Source organism: Crinia signifera, chromosome 2, assembly GCF_055691185.1.
Source record: "Crinia signifera chromosome 2, ASM5569118v1, whole genome shotgun sequence".
In the NCBI taxonomy this organism is placed as follows: Eukaryota; Metazoa; Chordata; class Amphibia; order Anura; family Myobatrachidae; genus Crinia; species Crinia signifera.
In genome coordinates this window covers 138,850,697-138,872,888 of record NC_139218.1, presented here as the reverse complement: position 1 = coordinate 138,872,888, position 22,192 = coordinate 138,850,697, and the positions used below count along the sequence as shown (strand labels likewise).

The following is a 22,192-nucleotide window of genomic DNA, read 5'->3' as shown; positions in this document are numbered from 1 at the left end:
TCATCTTGGATGTCTTCTCGCCAACTCAAACTCAATATTTCCAAAATGGAATTACTTATATCCCCACCAGCCAAGAACAGTTACCATCCTGACATCTCCATCGCTGTTGACAACTCGACAATCTACCCTACCCCACAAACTCGTTGCCTAGGGGTCATCCTTGACTCTGAACTGTCCTTTTTCCCCCACATTCAATCTGTCTCCAAATCATGCAACATGCATCTAAAAAACATATCCAAAATACGACCCATTCTCACACAAGACACTACTAAATCTCTTATCCATGCACTCATTATATCCCGCATTGATTATTGCAATAGTCTCCTAACTGGTCTTCCCAAGATCAGACTCTCACCACTGGAATCCATTTTAAATGCTGCTGCTAGGCTGATCTCCCTAGCAAGACGCTCATCGTCTGCTGTTCCGCTCTGCCAGTCCCTCCATTGGTTGCCTGTATCTTACCGTATTCAATATAAAACACTTCTACTGGCATATAATGCTATTAAACATACTGTACCAGCATATATCTCTCTACTTATCACAAAATATCTCCCATCTCGCTCGCTCCGCTCTTCACAAGATCTGCGTCTCTCATCTGCACGGATCAGTAGCTCACATTCACTATTACAGGAGTTTCATTGGGCTACTCCCACCCTATGGAATGCCCTTCCACGCACAATAAGATTTTCCACTAGCCTTCAAACTTTCAAGCGTTCCCTGAAAGCCTATCATGTTTAAGTACCACAAGCATAACCCTCTGAGGCACTTATGTATTTTATAGCTTCCCTTCTGGACTTGTAACTTGGTGAGATGGCTATGCTATTACTGGTGCCTATCCTTGTGTTTCCCTCCTATGTCTCTAAAGATTGTAAGCTTGCAGCAGAGCCCTCTAACCCCCAAGTCTGTCTGTTGTTACCCAGTTTGTTTTATCACTGTTTACTATTGTAAAGCGCAACAGAATCTGCTGCGCTATATAAGAACCTGTAAATAAATAAATAAATATAGGTCAGAATCCCCAGGACCCAGGAGTGCCCTCACTGCCAGCCATGTGCTCCCTGTGGATATCTACATGCAGAAGAGGGATATAGCAGCCTGCTTGTGGCAGGAGCAGTGATGCAAGAAGTTGCTGTTGGGCGAGACAGGAGAATCAGAGCACTGGAGTGGGGGCGGAGCTGCCGGATTACTCCTTGGATCTCTAAACCAGTGATTCCAGGAGTCTGCAGTAACATAAAATTCAAAAGATTTTTCAGACTCCTTGGATTATTGGCAGAGAAGTCATTAGCCTTCACTCCATGCTAGGGTTGCCACCTCAGGCATCTTCGATTTCTGGAGATTCCCCCCCACACCTTCATGTGCGCATGCGTTTCTGGAAAAGTGGGCGTTGCTTTGTAAAACTGGCATGACCTCTTCAGTAAAGTGGGCGTGGCCTCTAATACAGACATGTATTGAAGTCCCTATTGTTACATTTAATAACACATTTCCCCTACTGACAACTCCTCCACAGAGATATCTCCCCTCACCCTGACACCAGTGACAACAACTTCACAGCAACCTTCCCAGCTCCCTCCCTTCTCTAGCATGCATATCTGGCCCAAACACTGACCGTCCACACACACAAATCCCCCCCTCCACACTGGCCTCACCATTTCCTCGCCTGACAGCACAGAGGGCTCTGCCCTGGGACTGATACACAGTAGCAGCCGGCTTATCTCTCCTCTGAGGCTCAGTTTGGAAGGAAGCATTGCTGCAGCATCCTCAGCTATTTGCTGCACAGTGCTCCTCTGTCCTCTCCTCTCATGCGGCCAAGTTAAAATATTTCTGGAAGTAGGAGGGAGCTGTGGGGCGGGCAGCAACTTGCAAGTGCTGGAGACGCACTGTGCATGCCCTGTGGCCTTTCTGGCGCCCGGTGCTCGCACTCCACTGGGAACCACCCTCCCTAAGCCCCTGACAGTGTGCACACTCAGTTGGGAGACTTTCAAAGTCACCCGGATTCCTGGAGAATCCCTGAATCCGGGAGACTGCTAAAATGTCCTGGAGGGTTGCCACAAATTCAGGAAGAATCCAGGAAATCCTGGAGAGGTGGAAACCCTACTCCATGCTGATATGAAAGGGAAACCTCATTTGAGGTCGCAATCCACAGAACCGCTGGTCTACATGTTTAATGATTGCCAGCCACTAGCTATGGTTTTGCCTATCACTTGACCATAAATAATTTAATTTAGTCTATACCATCAACCCGAGCACTCCTGCAAGAGTCTCGTGGCAGCCCCGGAGCCTAGGCACACCGTTTGGGGACCACTGATCTAGGATATTACTGTTTATACATATGTTCATTAAATCACTCAGCTAACATGGGTAATGTTTCTTAAACTGAAGTAATGACACAGAATACATGACTAATAGAACGTTTTGCATGTAGCATATATTTGACATTAATTTATATCTACTAGATTATTCAGGAAATGGTGGGATTTTTGGTACTCACAGTTAAGGTGACTCCCATAACCCCAACCAGAGTTTATAGAACTTCAGTTGAACTAATTGACTTTTGCAAGGGAGTTGAGAGTTCAACATAAACATGTGAGGCTTGCACAATATCCAGCAAGGACAAGTCATTGTGGTCAGCTGACAAATACTGAGACATAGAAAGAATAAAACTTTCTTGAATTAACTAAAATGGAGACAATGACATTCGCTGAATAGATGGTGTAGTGAGCCCTACACCATCTATTCAGCGAATGTCATTGTCTCCGTTTTAGTAAGCCTCTTTCCTTCTGAAAAATTATATAGAGACCAACAAAAGAGCTGCCAGTTCTGAAACATTTTATGGAAGAAATTTGAAATAAAAAAAATTACCAGACTTCTCTGCCATCATTTTCTTAACCCAGTGAATCAAAGGAATTGTCGGGAAAAGAAACAATAGCTGGAACCAGATGTTTACCAAAGCAGCCTGAGGATCCTTTTTCTGAGATCTGCACTGCTGCACTTTGTAATTGAGATGAGAGGCCATGGATCCCCCCTAGTGATTTACTAACTGGGGGGGGGGCACCTGAGTATAGAGACCATTCCCCCATGTGAACGCCATGTCTGCTTCACAGTTTTCTACAAATGGGATGAAAACTGCCAATATCAACAGAAAAGATCTCTCTGCCCAATTATAAATCTTGCCCATATCCACCATTGGGTTACATATGCCGTGGATGTGACATTGTCACATTGAATTAGCAGAGGTCTGCCCTGAAGAGTTTGAGCAAAGCTGACAAATTACCTAAGCTATGGTGCTTTGACTAGGTTCTGGAGCACAGGCCCTGAAATCAAAACTGCTCTTCACCCAGAGAGACGGGCATCCGAGGTTACTATTATCCATGTATCCACTTAAAGGAGTAACAATTGACTGAGCTGACTCCTTGCCAGCCAACAAAGTACTTCAAACACCAATTAGTCAATGGGTACATTGGGTTCTTAGTACTGATTATCCAGGCAAGGATTCTATCTGGACCACATTACTAGCAAATGAGCCTGAAAGGACCAAGAATGGAAGTGTGTAAAGGGTACCATTTCAATACAGGACACTTTCCTTCCTAACAATTGCAAGCACTGAAGCTCTGATCTAAGGATATGGTCTCTAATAGAAGGCCCAAGAACACAAGGCAATGTCGGTATTGCCAAAAGAAGATGGACCTGAAGAAGTGAAGCTGCCCTCATATTGATCAGCAGGTTGTTCATGTACGTAATAGTCACCCTTTTTAAATAAAGAACTACAGTGGGGAGACATGGTCAAACCTGAGTAAGCTGTGATTTTTCTATATTGCAACAGCATCTTTACAGCTTGCTGGCAGCCTTAGGAATCAAATTTGCCCTCTACCATGGTGACAACCATGGGAGATGCCAGAATATGCTCTGAAAGGAGTTCCTTTGAGTCACCTAGAGGCCCAAAATTCTGCACTGTGGGCCTAATTCCAATGCAGTCGCAAAGTGGCCATTGTACACACATAGGTTGATGTCCTTATTGTCAGCTGCATCTGAGCTGCAGTGCGCATGTGTAGAAACTTAATTGCGTGACAAGGATTTAATTATAAAGTAAGTGAAAGGAAGACTGCTTTTGGTTGTAGTGACCTTGGGTAGTCGGATAAATGCAGACACCTCATAAATCGCAGCTGCTGATGTGCCCTTTAGATCACACTATACACCCTAATGTCTGATCATGTTTCCACCAGCCCAGTCATCTTACAATGTTGGGACAGTATGACTGACAAAAGGAATAGTCTAATAAGATTTTTAGTGCTCATCGTTGGAGCATGTCTCATTATCCATCTGGAGGGAAACTGGATATCAATGGGTGTAGAGGGCACTATTGAAGGAGGAGGCTCAAATATAGACTAAACGCTCCTCCCTCCTCTACATCCTTTAGTTTCGACTTTAAGAAGCCAATAAAATATAGAGATAACACACAAAGAAACTAATCTTCATTCAGTTTCAGAAATCATATTGCATAATAATTGTAGTCCAATTGTTTAATGATGAGCAGGCAGCGTGCGAGGGGGTGAGCGAGCACCTACAGTTTTCAGAATAATTGAGATACTGAGCCTGTATATGATTAAGATGAAATCAGGACACTATTTCAGCTGAGATGGTCAGTGCACAGAACTAACCTTTGTTGAGGAAAAATTAAGAATGGCGTTTTGCAAAAAATTACTCAACTTCGACTCACATGGCAGATTAAAGAGCCAACATAAAATAAACTTTTCAGGTCCAAATGTTGGGATCCATGTCAACCAGAGGTTCAAACTGTTACTGTTCAAGTGCAGATGAGACCTAATTGAGATCCTACTGAACATGCTAGGGAACAAAGGCATGTTGCATGTGATGCATCCCTGAAGAAAGGTCCTCCGGGGTGGCTAACTTACGTTGGAAGTATATTGAAAGGGCTTTCACATTTTTCAGCATGGGGGAAGCATAGAAAATGAGACACAGGTCTCAGAGAGGATCTTGTCCCAGGGATGTGTTAGAAGTTATAGCTAATGAGATCATTTCCAGGATCCTGCCACGCTACTGCACATGCACAGTGAGCTTGGACCAAATTCAGACACAGTAGCAGCCATATGTGCATCTTTTTCCACAGTGATGTTTGCATCCTGGTGTACATCTGGGCATCCGAATGTGTAAGAACTGAGAATCCACCTGTCAACATTCATACACGTGAAAATATGGAATGGGTAATGTATCCACCCTAGTTTGGCCTCTTATTTGAAAGGTAAAGCACCTGTGTACACAACTACTTTCACTGACACTCCCATAAACTTGCTCATAAAATGACCGTCTCCATGCATTTGCAAATACACCTACCTGTCAGCACTCACTACGTTATCAATACTTTTGGGACTGTGTATCTCCTGTGTTCTTAAAGCGCAAGTCCAACACTGTGCACATATTATCTAGACACATGTGCAGTGCAATAGACAGAAATGCAGAAAAAGATTAAACAATGGCAAGGCTCTTCGGTGAGTGGGTCAATGGGCTGAAGGACAGGCCATCTCTGCAGCCTCTTTCTGTGATCATTGCCCATCATTGTCAGTCCCATACCATTTTAAATAAGTTTATTGATATAGTTTTTTAAGTCATCAAAATGGGTTGATTATATCTGATCTGCTTATAAAATTTCCTTTCAACTATTGGTATTATTGGCCACTAACAGCAGTGTTCACACCCCCTTTATTTGTAAATAACCTCTTTTGAACAGAGTGGTTCCTAAACTCTGTACTCAAGGAGCACAAACAGTCCACATTTTAAACATATCTATGGCTCAGCACAGGTTGGTAAATCAAACTGAATGAAGTGCAATTTAAATAATCTGTGACCATGATTGGATATACTTAAAACCTGGACTGAGGACTGAATTTTGGGAACCACTGATCTAGGGGGTTTCCCTTTTTGTTTTTAGGAAACTATCACAGCCTTTCTTCTTTAAAAATGTCTACAGTCCATCAGCGATCTTTGCTGCCTAAAAGATTCCCAAACACATGCAGGCAGTCAGTGGCTCAGAAGAAATTCAATCCCCGACAATTTTTTCACTGTGTAGAAAAAACAGCAAAAGATTTGTCTATCAGTATTCAATCAAGGGCATTTTCACATTAATTTGCGGCATATTCGCTGATCCACACAGTTTTCGCCAATGCAGGATTTTTCACCCAGGGAAAAAGCAGGCATGGGGATTGAATAGGATTCGAATTCACTCTTAAAACGGGCAAAAATCACAGATTTATCTGGGGGGCGGGTTTGTTTACATCAGGAGCTCCACCCCCAGACCGGAACTTAGCACCGCCCGCCAGCCAATCATGGTCCGGCATGGTTTTCCTGGACCATGATTGGCTGGCGGGGCTATGTCCCGGTCTGGGGGCGGAGCTACTGATGTAAACAAACCCGCCCCCAGATACCGGACAGCATTGCGGAGGGTCCGGAGAAGCCCCGAAGATCAGCGTGGGGAGTATAATTTGCTTCTACATCTACCCCACTATGGATTCTACTGGAGAAGGAGACCGATATTCTATCAAGACAGGTGAGTTGGAATGAATGGGCTCCGTGTGTATTAAACTTGTACTGTAAGTGTGTCTGTGTGTTTTTATTTAACTATTTGTACTGCTGGGGCACTACTAGTCCCAGCGGGTCCTTTACTGCCCCGCATGCTGGGACTTGTGGTTCTCCAAGTCCCTGCACGTGGGGGAGGCTTGTATAAAAAGTCTCCCCCCATTACCTTGCTGGATGGTTGGGATTGGGGCTGGTTTTAAAAATACGGGGGACCCCTAAAATTATTTTCTTTTCTTTTTTTTTTTACACCGAAGCCTGCCCGGATCTGACTGATATGTTCAGGCTAAAACCAATACGAATTTGTATTTTAAAATACGAATTCGTATTGGGAAAAATATGAATCAATATGCCATCGGATAATACGAATCAGCCAAATACAACTGATAAGTAAATTATCCTCCGGAATAGGAATGGCATTCAAATTCAGTGCCTGTGATAAGATACAAACTTTGTTTCATGTTTTGAAACCTTGTTTCATGCACAAATAAAATATATTTGTGTGTATTTCATGTGTTTGATTTGTTTAAACAACATAAATGCAAGATACCAAAAGATACCTCATTGAAATATAAAAATATTCAGAAATTCAGACTAATCCGTTATCCAAAATTCTTCTGGTCCCGATCATTTTGGATAAGGGATACTCAACCTGTATGTACAACCATTAAAACAAAAGTCTTCTCAATAGAAGCTATTGAATATCTGGCTGGTATTTTTGGGTTGGTGGTCCAGGGCAAATTCAAATTATATATGGTCAATGTCATAAGGAAAATCAGTTTGTGACTTCCAATTATAAAATATGTGGATAAACAGAAGTGAATCATGTTCCTCACCACATAACTGGACCTAAGTATGCCATATAAGCACAACTTATTTAATTTAAAAAAACATTTCTGAAGTACCTTGGTATCTAACATTTAGCCTACGGGTGCTGTGAAAAAAATTCTGATACTCTAGGGTGCCGTGATTCAAAAAAGTTTGGGAACCACTGGGCTAGGAGGTCCAACATTGCTAAAGTGTGTTTTTTAGATCAGAATGGAAAACCCCAGTCACATCAAAAAATTCAGAGCAATTGTAAAATAACCTCAGCAGCAGTGAGTCGAACGAAGACGTGACACAACTAAAATGCCGCCTTTACCCAGTTATGAGCCACTGCTGTCAACTGCTATAATATTGGTATGTGACGAGGGTTTACACTCCCTTGTTATAATTACATACAAGTGTAGAAACACTGAATAGATTTATCCTGGGAAGATATTTATTTATGCCATAGCTGTGAAACAAATTATTTATGTGCACTTTACATTCAATTTATCAGTGGATCTACATTTGGCACACATGGATTAAGTTGTATTTTTTTATTAAGAAAATCAACACAATGTATATTTTGCCCTAAACTCAGGGCAATATAGAAAAACAAAAACAAAACAGAAAACCCATCTCTTCACCCATGGAAGAATCCGGATACATATGACAGTGCTAGGGTCTGACATAGAAGTTTTTTAAGAGATAGATTCTTGCAATACTGACTGGACAATATTTGTCACAAGCCAACCCTTTTTTGAAGTTCCCAAAGCAATATAGTGCAACAGTCCCTAAAACATCCAGAATTAATGTGAGCAAGCTTTCTACCGAAATTGCAGATGGTGTGGCAGTACGGGTGCAACAGCACATTCTCAGCCTGATCTCCAACCACATAACCTGTGTGTCCAGAGGACGCCAGTTTTCCCAGACGTCCCTTCTAAACTGCAACTTTGTTACTTTTTACGCCTCAGTTTAGGTTTTTTCACAGGCCGCAAATAGGGATTATCAATCAGTGTATCCTCGCCACCCTTAAGTGAATTTTGCTGCAGAGCCGATGAATTCTCTTTCTCTGCGCCGGAATCATCCTAAGAAATAGAAAGGCCACAATTAAAAAGAACTGTGAGAAGAAGTCCTTAATAGCATATTTCTGAAGGAAATTGGTAAAACATACTTATAGTACTTTTAAACAAAAATTCCGGATTTGACCAGGTATTTGGAATAAAGTTGCAATCCGGATCAAATGACAGATCCACCTCATTTGCGCTGTGGTGCTGAACCAGGTCAGCACCGTTTACACTATGTACAGTGTCTTTGATGCCGGCGCTTGGAAATTACATAATCTCCAAGCGCCGAAAAATCCGCTGGCTGGGACCCCTGTGGCATCTACAACACATGGGGGCAAACCCAGCACTTGGGAAAGCTGCCAGACTGCCCCCAGCCTTCTTCTGTGCCCCTAGCCTCTGTCCATGAGGTAAATGGACGCCGCACACAGGAATCCTCCGCAGCCACACTGCTGTCTGCATAGTACAGCAGCAGAGACTGCATGCCCTGCCCCAACCTCCGTACTGGCCACAGGGCACAGCGGTCAGGAGGTATGGGCTCTCCTCCATTAATCTAAATGGGTCCCGGGTTGGACGACCAGGGTAACCCGTTTACACTGTCCCTGAACACGGGTCTCACCCGTGTTCAACCCACAACATTTCCTGGGGTGGGTTGCCAGGTCTTTGTGTCCGGGTTATTTTAAAGAAGACCATTTACACAGAACCCGACCCGAGTGAACCTGGCAATAACCCGGGAAATGTTGTTAGTGTAAAGGGGGCATTTTAAATTCTTGAAGATGTCCAATAAGTCACAATTGGAAACTTTTCCAAATATGAAAAAAAAAGGTTTAGAAAAACATTGAGATAAGGAAATAAGACTAATGCAAACAACAAATAACTAGAAAGAGGTAAAGCACTTTGCTATAAACAATAATACTTGACACCATACCCCTTGAAGGTGCATGGAGAGGTTTTCTGTATCAGTCTGGTCATCTTGTTCTGAGGAATCAGTCTCTTCAACCTGTTGAAGCTCTAGTTCTGACGGGAGGAGAGCATTCAGATATGGTATGGACAGAGGACGAGCAGCGATCACTGGAGGAGACAGTAAGCAACAAGGAAATCAAGACACAGGTATAGAATGATTTGGAAGAGGACCTAGGTGTACAAATTGATAACAAACTGGGCTGCAATGCTGAGTGTACGGTAGCAGCAAATAAGATACTAGCCTGGATAAAAAGGGGCATGGAAGCTTCAGACATCATTGTAATCATACCACTGTACAGGGCATTTGTTAGACCCCATCTAGAATTTGGAGTGTAATTCTGGGCTCCACATTACAAAAAATGACATCATAGAATTGGAAAAAGTCCAGAGAAGGGCAACCAAGGTAATAAAAGTAATGGGGGCCTTAAGTGCAGACAGACTGGTCAAATTAGGAATGTTATGCTGGAAAAAAAGACAGTGGTTCCCAAACTTTTTTTGATCAGAGCACCCCCGAGTATCAAAACTTTTCATGGCACCCCTAGGGCAAAAGTTTCCCATTAATAAAATAAGAAAAAATATATTCAATTGAATACATTGTGTCTATATCTCATCCTTGGAGTCAGTTACGTGGTATTATGTGGTAATGGACAGGATTCACTTCTGTTTGTCCACATTTTGCCTATTACATTAATCATAAATATTTTTTTATGGATATGGACCACCAATCCAGGGGACCCCTGCAAACCTCCCAAGGCACTCTAGTGTGCCACGGCACACAGTTTGGGAACCACTCGTTTAAGGGGAGACATGCTTAACATGTACAAATATATTAAGGGTCAATACAACGATCTGTCAAGCAGCCTATTTACTCCTAAATCAGATACTAGGACATGAAGGAGGAGTAGTACACATAGGGGAATATTCAATCCCGGGTCACGACCGTCGTGCTGGCCAGACAGCCGCGACCAGTATTCTCTCTAAGGTGTGCACATGCACACTACTCACCGAGTGCACGCATAGACATTACACCCGAGTGCACAAAGGTATGTTGCCGCACAGCGCGCACTGAGTAGCTCAGCAGCGGCCCACCCACCCGTGGCCTACCGAAGTCACTGGATTTAGGCATGACAGCCTCATGGTAAGGGGAATGTCACTGTGGGGGGCATTTATGTATCTGGCACTGTGGGGGGCATTTATGTATCTGGCACTGTGAGGGGCATTTATGTTCCTGGCACTGTGGGGGGGGGGCATTTATGTTCCTGGCACTGTGGGGGGGGGGGGGGGCATTTATGTTCCTGGCACTGTGGGGGGGGGGGGCATTTATGTTCCTGGCACTGTGTGGGGCATTTATGTTCCTGGCACTGTGGGGGGGGGCATTTATGTTCCTGGCACTGTGTGGGGCATTTATGTTCCTGGCACTGTGGGGGAATATAAAAATTAACCATTTTGTTTATTAGGCCTTTATATCGTTATTTGTTGCACAAAAAATATCTTTTGCCGTACACAGCCTTCGTAAAATTAGAGGGAACATCGGCCGTGACCCTGTCCCATTTTCGGCAGGCTCAACAAAGAACAGGCAGGCGGGACTAAATGTCCCGCCTGATGAATGCTGAAAAAGGGGCGTGGCCACAAGCTGCGGCCGGGAGCTCGACAATCCATGACAATCCTCGCCAGAACGGGCCCGACTTCTTTTAAAGTCGGGTCGGTTCTGCCAAAAATCCCTGTTCAATGCTGTTGGGAAAGACAGCATTAAATAGGCCCCCACCCCGTCAGGAATAGCAGCGGGAGATTGAATACCCCCTTTAGAAGGAAGGTTTTTTTTTTACGGTCAGGGCAGTAAAATTAAGGAATTTAAATTAAGGTTAGACGATCATTTATTTGATAAAAACTTCCAGGGATAAAACTGGTAATCAAAGGTTTAACTTGATGGACACGAGTCTTTTTAACCTAAACTACTATGTAAACTTGAAAAACTGGAGAACGTTTGAAGTAAATAATGAGCCTGATTCAGAGATGTAAATAAACCCAATGGCTTTAATACATCTCCAGTATTTTGATGGACTGCACATGTGCAAATAGAGTCCCGAGAGATTGCATGCAGTGATACATGCTACAGTTCTACAAATAGGAGGGGTATCGGCCCTGTTTTCTAGGAATGACAAGGCTTCCAGTTCAGATATACTGGCCTTGCAAGCAGTCAGGAGATAAGCATTCTGAGTAAGAGTATGCTTACTCAGATGGCCAATGCTGTAAATCGATGGTTGCGATGTGGATCTGATCCTGCATCTTCAGAGGCAGGCATCATATTGAAGATGCTGGTATGAGGCATTTTTCCCTCAGACACCTCAACAGTCATTAGTTCGACACATGAAAATGATTGAATGCATTATGTCGACATGGACACAAGCAAAAGGTCGACATCGAAAAAGGTTAAAAATATTTTTTTTTTTTTTTAACCGACTTGTTCATATTTTACCATCCCAGTGGACATAGGAGAATAAAATGGCGAGGGCAGCAAGCCATGTGAGGGGACGCGGTACATTTATATGGTGCCCATGTCAACCTAGACACCAAAAAAACGTGAACTAATGTCAACCTTTTACCATGTCTACCTTTTGCTTGTGTAGACCTTATGACTAGGTTGACCTAATGCATAGTGATCATTTTTATGTGTCTACCAGATGAATGTCGACTAGACAGGGTCAACCTAATGACCCATACCAAGTCGCAACTGCTGTGCAAAAGTGTCCATCTCTGAATTAGGCCCAATATATGGAATAAAAAGAATATAATACTGCCTTTATAAGCAAGTCGGCACAGTGACAGTTACTCTCTCACATGGAAAAGTGCTGGTGTCATCTCTAAAAAGACTCTGAGTCTCGCCTGTCTTAGCCATAAAACGAGTAAGCGCTCTCTCCACGTCTCTTCGCTGTGATGCTGCTTTCTCCCGCAGGACTTGGTAATCACCAACTGGCTCTCGACATGTCTTGAAAAATAAGGAGTAGGTGAATTAGTTGAAAAATCACTCCAAGATGTAAATAACCATATTATTATGCTGAATAAAAACAATATTCCCTTAATAACAGACACACCAGCTTTGGAAAGAGAGAGGCTTTATTATCATAATTGTTCTCACCGGAGTCTTAATATAAGTGTGGGGATCTGGAAACTCTGGCAGGTGGCTGGGAATGTGTGGCGGATGGGGCTTGTTCTGCCCTGCACTCAATGCTTTTGGGACTACGGGATGATTGGTCACAGGTGCTGAGAGGGAAAAAAAACAAAAACATATCTAACACAGGCATGAAAAAAAAACTAGGAAACCAGTACATTTGCGTGTGGATATCTTTCATCTGATTAATTTTAATTGAAGCCAGAGTTCAGGATTAAATTTATTTGCATTGCTCACAATATTTGTGGTTCCATTCCATGCGAACTATAACTCCCATCTTACTATATTTTCCCCATAGACCCTAAAATGTAAACATGTTGTGAAATCTGATTGTCTGTTATTATATAAACCGTTGTAATGGATTTACATACATAAAGAAACACACTTACGTGCTGTTATCACCATCCTCTGAGAACGCTTGGCATATGCAGGCAAAGTATCCACATTAAATCCTGCAATAATTGGTTAGAGTTACTACAAAATCAAAATATTGCAAGATCAAATAATGAATTAGTTTAAGTTACTCACCCATTTCTACTAGGGTCACTACAATGTCTGGCAGAGTGGGCTGTGTGCGTGCCGTGTGTTCACAGTAGGATTTTGCACTGCGTCCAATCTCTGTAAGATCTGTATTTGAAGAATTGAACGACAAGTGAGGACTAAACTATAAATGGTAATAGTAGTTTTTATTTGATATATAAACATGCATGCATCTACTAGCTTTCAAAGCATTTAGATAGATAGTTGTGTCGCACTCCCGATATATAATTGTAGTTATCTTTTGCCAGGTGCCTTCCAATGGCAAGCATACAGGATAGAAGAAAAAAGGTGACACTCTCAGTAAAGTCAGACCTTCACAGGTAACTTGATGTATCAACGTTTCGGTTTATTTCGAACCTTCGTCAGGTTAAGTCACTTATCCTGAAAAAAGGTTCTAAATAAACAAACGTTGATACATCAAATTACCTTTTTTTTTTGTAGGTTCAACTTATTGTACACTATTTATGTGTTGATAATAATACTCCAGTGAAAAAAAAGAGTGCTCAAACTCTTTACAGGCTCTGCTAGCAAAATGACAGTTAGCAGCTGGTTGGTTGGTACTTGAACTCTTTCCACTTGATCTCGTTCTAAAGCTGCTCATACTAAAGGTGCCCATACACGGTACAATTATTGTATACAATTTGGACTAGATCGCATCGCATCGCATACATTTTGCAATGCAATGAGATAAGATCTAGTACAAAAAGTATGTGCAGCACATACTTTTTGAGCTGTGCAATGAGATGTGTGCGGGAGTGCGCATCTCATCGCACCCAGCAATTGTACCGTGTTTTGGCACCTTTAGCGATATATCATCTGATTTTGTGGATCAGAACAACATATAGTTTATATGGGAGCATATCAGGCAGTCTGTATGCCTGATGTGCACGCATCCACCTTCATGGCCGAAAGAAGACATCTCTATCAATGCCGCACCCTGCATTTCTTTGTTGACGTAGAGTCCCATTGCGTCGTCTGGTTACACACATTTGGGCAAATGTGACAGCCTACGATTTCATTAGACGTGCAAGATGCCAGGTTTTTTTAAAAAAAGGGGTAATTAATTCCTTTACCTCCGACATCCTGCACAGCCACTGAACTCAGAGGTCAATTGTGTATCCAGCTTAAGCTTGTTTATAAATCTCACATATAACTGTGCAGGAAATAAATTATTTCATGCACACTTGCATCACACTTACAGCTTTGTAACATCTCGGTCAGAGTTTCCACTGCTGCTTTCTCTGCACTCTCAAATCCAGCTTCAGTGAGTAGAGAGCTGACAACCACCTGTAGTGTTCGCCGACGGGCCAGCAAATAGTTATCTGCAGGGGTGGAAGCACCACGGCCACAGGATCTCTAAGAAAAAACAAAATTTGGGCTAAATTAAATGTTATAGTAACTATATTATGGCATTGTGGAAGTCTTTCACAAGAGGAAGGAATTAACTTCTAAAGAAGAATGGGAATTTGATTGAACGGCCAATATATTGATGAACCATAGGTCAGTGTGTACCAGTGATATGTCAGGGAACGCGTTGGCTGTGCAACAGCAACACAGCCAGTGGCCAAAATCTTTAGATATAACGGCACGATGTGCTGTGTACGGACAACCACCCAAATACCCACACCAGAGGCGGCAGTGATTGACAGCTCAATGGGCAGGCACATGCAGAAGTACTCTCCCAATTGTGACATCAGTCCCAATGGATCGGGCAGAATGTATGGAGAACATGCTGCCCGATCCATCTGTAGATATATCAACTAGTGCGTAACTAGCCTTAGGATCAGTATATGGCACACAATTCTGGCACATGGGTGTCAAAGTGTGCTGACTGTACCTACCTGCAGCCTAACTATAACCTCCACCAGCCCAACCATAACCTTATATTGCCTAATCCTCCCCATACTGCTTAACCATTTTTTATCCATGGCAGCAGTCTTACCCTAACCTGCTCAGACATACTTACAGTATGTTCAGGATGCTGACAGTCGGAATTCCAGACCCGGCATTGTGACTGGTGTCTACGTTTCTGTGCAGGTCTTCTCACAATTTTTTGGGGCAAAATTCCAACTGCTGGGGGTATCGAGCTGATGGGCCAACCACCACAGGACAAGGCTGCCTTGCATGCCAGGTGGGGGGCCTACAATGCACCCAAAAAATATTACTGGAGCATTGCAGGGGGGGCTGCAACGTTCCAGCAATATGTTTTGGGTGCATTGTTATTGTTCACACACTTCTGTATATAGGGAGTATATTCAATGGTCTGGCGAGCGGCGGCGGGAGGGGTTTGTATGGCGAGGATGGCTTTTTTTTTTGGCGAGGAAAAGCCATCCTCGCTGTCCAACCCCCTCGCTGGCCACTCGCTGTATACAATGTTCCGGGGAAATCCTCTTCCCCCAAACAGCGAGGTTCACCGCAAATGCAGTGAGCCCACTGCATATAGCTGTGAGCCAGGCCGTTTTCACGGCCATGCTCGCCATTTCCATTTTGCTACCAGTGCAACAGAAGAAGGTCAAAATGTAGTACCGATATCTTCGATACATATAGATTAAAAAAAAAATCTTGTTTTTTAGCTGCATCAAGAAATTAGACTTATCAATGCTCCCAGGACTGGTTTAAGGGACTCAGAAGAGAGAAGCAGAGGGGGTGTGACCAGTGTGTGTGGGCATGGCCTGTGCTACACACACATGTAGACACTGTATTCAGGGCCGCCAAGAGAAATCCTGGGCCCCGGTACAACGACTTCCTGGGGCCCCCATGGACGGAGCTCTCCGCACACTCTGCGGACCCTTGTTACGCCACTGCTTCCAAGGTGGATAGCCTTCCAAGCCGTTACCACCTCTATGGGAAGAGAGTTCCAGAGTTTGACCGTTCTGACCGTAAAGAAATTCTTTCTACTAGCTGAATGAAATCTTTTTTCATCTAATCTATACTCATGCCCTCGTGTCCTAGATTCCTTTCTAGTAGAAAAGTCCCTTGATATACTTGTACATGTTGAGCATGTCCCCCCTTAAACGTCTCTTTTCCAATGTAAATAGTCCCAAATTGCTTAATCTCTTCCCGTAGCTTAAATTCTCCATTCCCCTAATAAGCTTTGTTGCTCGCCTTTGGACTTTTTCTAATTGTATGATGTCCTTTTTATAGTGCGGGGCCCAGAACTGCACTCCGTACTCGAGGTGAGGTCTCACCAATGCTTTATACAGTGGCATAATTACCCTTGAGTTCCTAGTTTCCATTACCCTCTTTATATATGCCAGAATTGGATTAACCTGCTCTGCTAGGGGTTAACATGCTCTTTGCCATGGGATTAACCTGCTCTGCCAGGGGTTAACATGCTCTGCCTGGGGTTAACATGCTTTTTGCCATGGGATTAACCTGCCCTGCTAGGGGTTAACATGCTCATTGCCATGAGTTTACATGCTCTGCCTGAAGTTACATGCTCTGCCAGGGGATAACATGCTCTTTGCCATGGGATTAACCTGCTTTGCTAGGGGTTACATGATCTGCCAGGGGTTAACATGCTCGTTGCCATGGATTTACATTCTCTGCCATAGGTTAACACGTTTGTTGTCATGGAGTTACAGTACATGCTCTGCTAGGGGTTACATGCTGACTTCCAGAGTTGGATCTCAGCCCCAGCAGCATGCAGGGAGGCAGCAGACACAGATCAACCAGCCACCCACCTTCCGCCTTGGAACACAGTGACCTGGACATGGGTGGGGTACCAGGTATGGGATTGCTGGGCTGGAGACATGGCACTGGCACAAGCTGCTGCTGGTGGTGGCTGGGATGAGATTGTGGAGAGTGGGGCGGGCTGGATTCTGTAGAGTGGGTGGTACTCCTCTCTCTGACCCAGCTCCTCCCAGCACCCAGGGACTACGTAGCCTAAATTTCCCCCTGTCGCCGAGCCACGGTAAACTCCCAAGTCACGTGGCGGGCTCGCAACAGGCCCTGGAGTTGGAGAGCAGAAGGACCTCTGTGATGCTGCTGCCCCCACACCGGCCCACATCCGCACTCCCAATGCCGCTGCTGAAAAGCTGACTCCGGTGCACTCAGACCCGGCGCCCTCACCATCAAATAAAAAAAAAACTGTGTCTCCAGATCTGGGCCCCCCTGGCAGGCTTGGGCCTGGGTAAACTGTACCTGCTCTCCTCCCCCCCCCCTCCCCCCCCTCTCGGCACCCCTGACTGTATTCTATCAGCCCCAATAGAAAAACAATGTAATACTTTACTTATTTATGGACGACCATGTGGCCAGCTGGTGGTTGGTGCTCACCATGATGACGATCCTATTTTTATTTTTATTATTTTATTTTATAGCTCCACCTACCTCATTGTTAATCTGGCACTGAGTGCTCTTACCCAGTACTTTGCAAGGAACAACCACAATATATCATAATCTTACATTTCCCAGACTTCTACTGGCAAAAGTATAAATGCCACAATCCCCTGTAATCCAATCTATGGCAGAAATGTAGGCACTGATGCACATACCAAGGTGCACAGGTATACATTTTACATTTTTATAAGAACTTCATAAATACGTCCCTATGCACTCATGCCATATTACTATCCGTCAAACTGATGGCCGATGCCGGCACCCCCATGGGCCCCAGCTACTGCTCTTCTATAGTGAAGCGCACGCTTCCCCTAACCCATCGGCATCCAGCTGCCATTTCAAATGTAGTGCAGGCTGTCAGTTAACCAGCGCTTGTGAACCGACAGCTGCGGCGATTGGTTGCTGGGCCGCGAGCTCTGATCGCCTCACTGGCTGGTGCAATATTTGAAATGGCAGCCGACCGCCAGATGGGTAGGAGAACCCTGCATTCCGCTCTCCTCCTCTTTGTGGACAACAGCAGTGGCTGTGCAGGCCGTACCGAGGAGGTTAGTGAGGGGACATTCTGAAACTACAGTGGCCATTCTGTTTAAGCAACACTGTAGGGGGTATTCCATTTATGCGGCACTGCAGAGAGAATCTTCTATTAAGTGGAACTGCAGGGGGCATTCCGTGTAAGTGGAACTGCAGGGGGCATTCCGTGTAAGTGGAACTGCAGGGAGCATTCCGTGTATATATGGCACTACGGGGGCATTGTGTATAAGTGGCGCTACAGGGGGCATTATGTATAAGTGGCACTACAAGGGACATTATGTGTATAAGTGGCACTATGGGGGGATTGTGTGTATAAGAGGCACTTAGTGAACTAAGTAGGCAGGGTGCTGCTGCACGGGGGCAGCATAAGGGGGGGCGGACCAGTGATGTCATCATTGTGGGCAGTCCCGGGCCGCAACGTCACTAAAGGGGATGCGCCTGGCCGCCGCTGTCACTAAAGGGGGTGGGCCCAGCCGGCACCATCGCGCAAGGGGGTGTGCCTGGCCCCCACCGAAGTCCCTGAGCTGCCGGGGAAGCAATCTACGGCGGCGCTGGGCACACCGGCAGGACAGGCAGCAGGCTCTTTTAGTGGGGCACTGCTAGAGGGGCATTTTGCCCTTTAAAAATCGGGCAGGGTGCAGATAAAACAGCCTAGCGGGAACACTAGCACTACAGGGGCAATATGTGCATAAGTGGCACTACTGGGAACAGTAGGTGAGTAACTGGCACTACAGTGAACATTAGGTGAATAAATGGCAGTACAGTGGGCATTATATAAGTGGCACTACGGGGGGGGGGGCATTATGTGTACAAATGGCACTACAGGGGGGCATTATGTGTACAAGTGGCACTACCAAGGGGGAATTATGGGTACATATGGCACAGGGGGGAATTATGTGTATAAGTGGCAGCACAGACAGTGTAATGATTAGCATTACTGCTTCACAGCTCTGAGGTCATGGGTTCTATTTCCACCATGGCTCTAACTGTGCAGAGTTTGTATATTCTCCCTGTGCTTGCGTGGGTTTACTTCGGGTACTCTGGTTTCCTCCCAAAATCCAACAATATACTGGACGGACTGATGTGAATATTCAAATATTCTCTGTAAAGCTCTGCGGAATATGTGTGCACTATATAAGAAACTGTTAATAAATAAATTATGTATATAAGTGGCACTACAGAGGGCATTAAGTGTACAGTTGGCACTACAGGGGATGTGAATAAGTGGCATTACAGGGGGCATTAGGTGTGTAAGCAGCACTAGTGGGGGCATTAGTTGTGTAAGTGACAATACAGGGGTAACAGTCTCGCCACAATAAATGGGTATGATCTAAGGCTTATTGGGGATATGCTTTACCTGCCCCATTTAAAACACATGTGTGTTTTTGGCCAAAGTGGTTCTTTTATAGGTTGATCTAATGGGATGCCCTATAAAACAGGGATGGGGAACCTTCGGTCCTCCAGCTGTTGTTGAACTACACATCCCAGCATGTCCTGCAAAAGTTTTAGCATGGACAAATAGCAAAGCTGTAGCATCGCATGCTGGGATTTGTAGTTCAACGACAGCTGGAGGGCCGAAGGTTACCCACCCCTGCTATAAAATATAAACATGCAGGTCAACTTTGGCAATGTTGCCAATGACCTGCCTGATCAGTGGCCGCGAGCGATGTCACTGGACGATATCGTATTGTTCACAAGCGCCAGATAAATTGTTAACGATACCAACCCCAGTGTGGATTGTCTAGTCAGTGTGTACAGGGCTTTACTAAACAACCAGCGTGACATGACTCTTCAACATCTGAATGTGCTTTAGTAGTATGCTGGGACTTGTAGTCTCATAACAGCTGCATAATTACACAGCCGGTTGTGTCCCAGGTAGATTGGCTAATGGCTATACATGACCAGACCTGCTGCGTGACTGTACTGTACAGCGAGGCCCCACTGACCTCGTGCCTCAGTCACTGGGTCACATTAACCCTTTCTGCGAATCCGCCCGGCCTATCAGCGTCACACACCGTTGCCCACGTGACTTAGTTCCTCCTATCGCACCCTCTGCACTAGACCATGTAAATAGTTACATATTGTGACATGGGGACCGGAGCTCTGTGACTGCCTGTATTACACTGCCGCAGCCACACATCACGGCGCCTATTACCCCCCACCATAAAGCGTTACCGTGCCAGAGCTTCCCGGGCCAGTCACAGCTACTGACGTCTCCGCCATCTTGAATGTAGCGTCACTCTCAGCAGAAATGTATGCCGGGAAATGTAGTCCCCTCTCTCCAGCGCTCCCTCGGACTGGCAGGGACGAGGAGCGAGCTGTAGTCTGTCTGTCCGCGACTCCGCCCTGAGATGTGAGTAGGGAGCACCTGCAGACACGTCAACTCACATCATGTGCTACTCAAATGGTGCTGCTACTAGCTTGCATCACCAGTTTTAGGGTAGAGCTAGCACGGTTTATGGCGTCTTCTGAGGAAAGCAGATTCCTAACTGTTACCACACAATAGCAAATATACGTGAATAAAAAAATCTTACCTGCGTTATGCCATTGACTAGATCGAAAGAGGAATTTTTATTTAAAAAGGGTAATTGCAAACATTGTTCGCCCTGGCTGCCTAATGGAGCAACATTAGTTGTTGCTCTATTCGGGCATGCATGCAGCAGGAGGGACACATTATTTTCAGCGCACAGCCTGCTGTGGTGCGAGCTGAGATGTGAAACATATACTTCCCTAACCTCCTGGAAGCTGCGGGAGGGTCCCGAATTTTGGGGTATTAGTCACCCCACAGACCCAGAAAAGTGGATGGCTTTCCAATATCCTGCCCGCTTTCTAGTAAAGTGTGCAGGATTGTATGTTACTCACTGGCATGCTTGCCTATATGTCTGTCTCTAATGGGTACACAGGGGACATGTGCACCCAACTGGGGGAATAATTGCAGTGGGCACCCATTACGTTTTGGTGCCCACAAAACAACTGAATCACCCCCTATGAACATATATGGAGAGAGTCATCATTGTTCATGTATTTTTTGCATTATTTAACGTGAGCTCCCACCTGCGATTAAATGGAATTACCATTTATATGCAGCAATCTCTTCTATTAATCATACTGTGGTATGAGGAAGTCTCTGCGATCTGTAGAGCCACAGATACACAGGATTTATATTTCAACCAGGTTGCGCTGCTCGGGTGCGGGGCAAAGAGGCATAATATATGGGACTATAACCATCCCCTTTGGAACCTTGTGATCAGGTATGATTAACTCCCACAGTTCAGCACCTCTGGCATACACCTCCCAATTAATAATAATGCAGAGTATAGAGTTTAAATCAGGGGTCATGGAACTTTTTTACCTTTTACCCCAAAATATATTTAGATACGCTGACCTTACACCCTTGATTTGAAAGGAAGCAAATCATATAATTGTAATACACAATGTACCCCAAGAAATTGATGCACTGCACTGAATCAGGTCCTTTTACACCACAGTACTGTAACATACAGCCGGGCATGCATATGGAATCTATATATAGGTCCTTATTCTGGTTCATACGTAAAGCTCAGTGGCGTAACTATAGCTCCGCAGCCCCCGCGGTGGCGGGGGGGCGCAGAGAAATTGGGGGGTGCCGCCGGGGGGGCTGCGGTGCTATAGTTACCCGCGGTCTGCGTCTCGCCCGGCTCTCTGCCGGGACCTGCCTGACCGTCACGGTCCCGGCCGGCTCCTGCTGCAATGAAAACGGACAATTAGAAAATGGCTGCCCCCATACTGCAGACAGTTTTCTGTCTGCAGTATGGGGGCAGCCATTTTCTAAGAGTCCGTTTTCATTGTAGCAGCAGGAGCCGGCCGGGACCGTGACGGTCAGGAAGGTCCCGACAGAGAGCCGGGTGAGACGCAGACCGCGGGTAAGAAGGGGGGGCAGGTTAGGTGTGTGTGGGGGGGCGCCGAATAAACGTGCGGCGGGGGGAGCGCTAAATAGTTAGTTACGCCCCTGGTAAAGCTGTGGATTTCGCAGCACTGCATGTTTATAAAACGCCAGCCACCACTCACACAGCCGCCCCCCCTCCCTCGCTAAGTTCCCCACATGGCTGTGAATGGATGTTTTGCATAAACATCCATTCGTAGCCTTGGGTGCGGGGCCAAATCATTCGATAGGCACCGACCATCGAATGACTTGAAAGGTGCACGCAAAAATAAGGCACTC

General features: G+C 45.0%; 1 protein-coding gene across 1 annotated transcript; it reads right to left on the bottom strand.

Moving 5' to 3' along the window:
* Nucleotides 1-7,821: 7,821 nt before the first annotated feature.
* TAF8 (TATA-box binding protein associated factor 8) lies at nucleotides 7,822-20,314 on the bottom strand. The gene is made up of 8 exons (XM_083172977.1): nucleotides 20,167-20,314; nucleotides 14,322-14,478; nucleotides 13,111-13,209; nucleotides 12,972-13,034; nucleotides 12,550-12,674; nucleotides 12,252-12,399; nucleotides 9,379-9,521; nucleotides 7,822-8,474 (listed from the first exon to the last, which is right to left on the bottom strand). The coding sequence occupies exons 1-8, from the start codon at nucleotides 20,212-20,214 to the stop codon at nucleotides 8,343-8,345; spliced, it is 915 nt and encodes a 304-aa protein (XP_083029103.1). The 5' UTR covers nucleotides 20,215-20,314; the 3' UTR covers nucleotides 7,822-8,342.
* Between the last annotated feature and the right edge of the window lie 1,878 nt (nucleotides 20,315-22,192).

Coding starts and splice junctions, on each gene's coding strand:
- TAF8 (XM_083172977.1), bottom strand. CDS start 20,214: ATGGCGGAGACGTCAGTAGCTGTGACTGGCCCGGGAAGCTCTGGCACG. Junction 13,035..13,110: donor AGTGACCCTAGTAGAAATGG/GTGAGTAACTTA, acceptor CAATTATTGCAG/GATTTAATGTGGATACTTTG. Junction 9,522..12,251: donor TGACACCAGCACTTTTCCAT/GTGAGAGAGTAA, acceptor TGTCTCCTCCAG/TGATCGCTGCTCGTCCTCTG.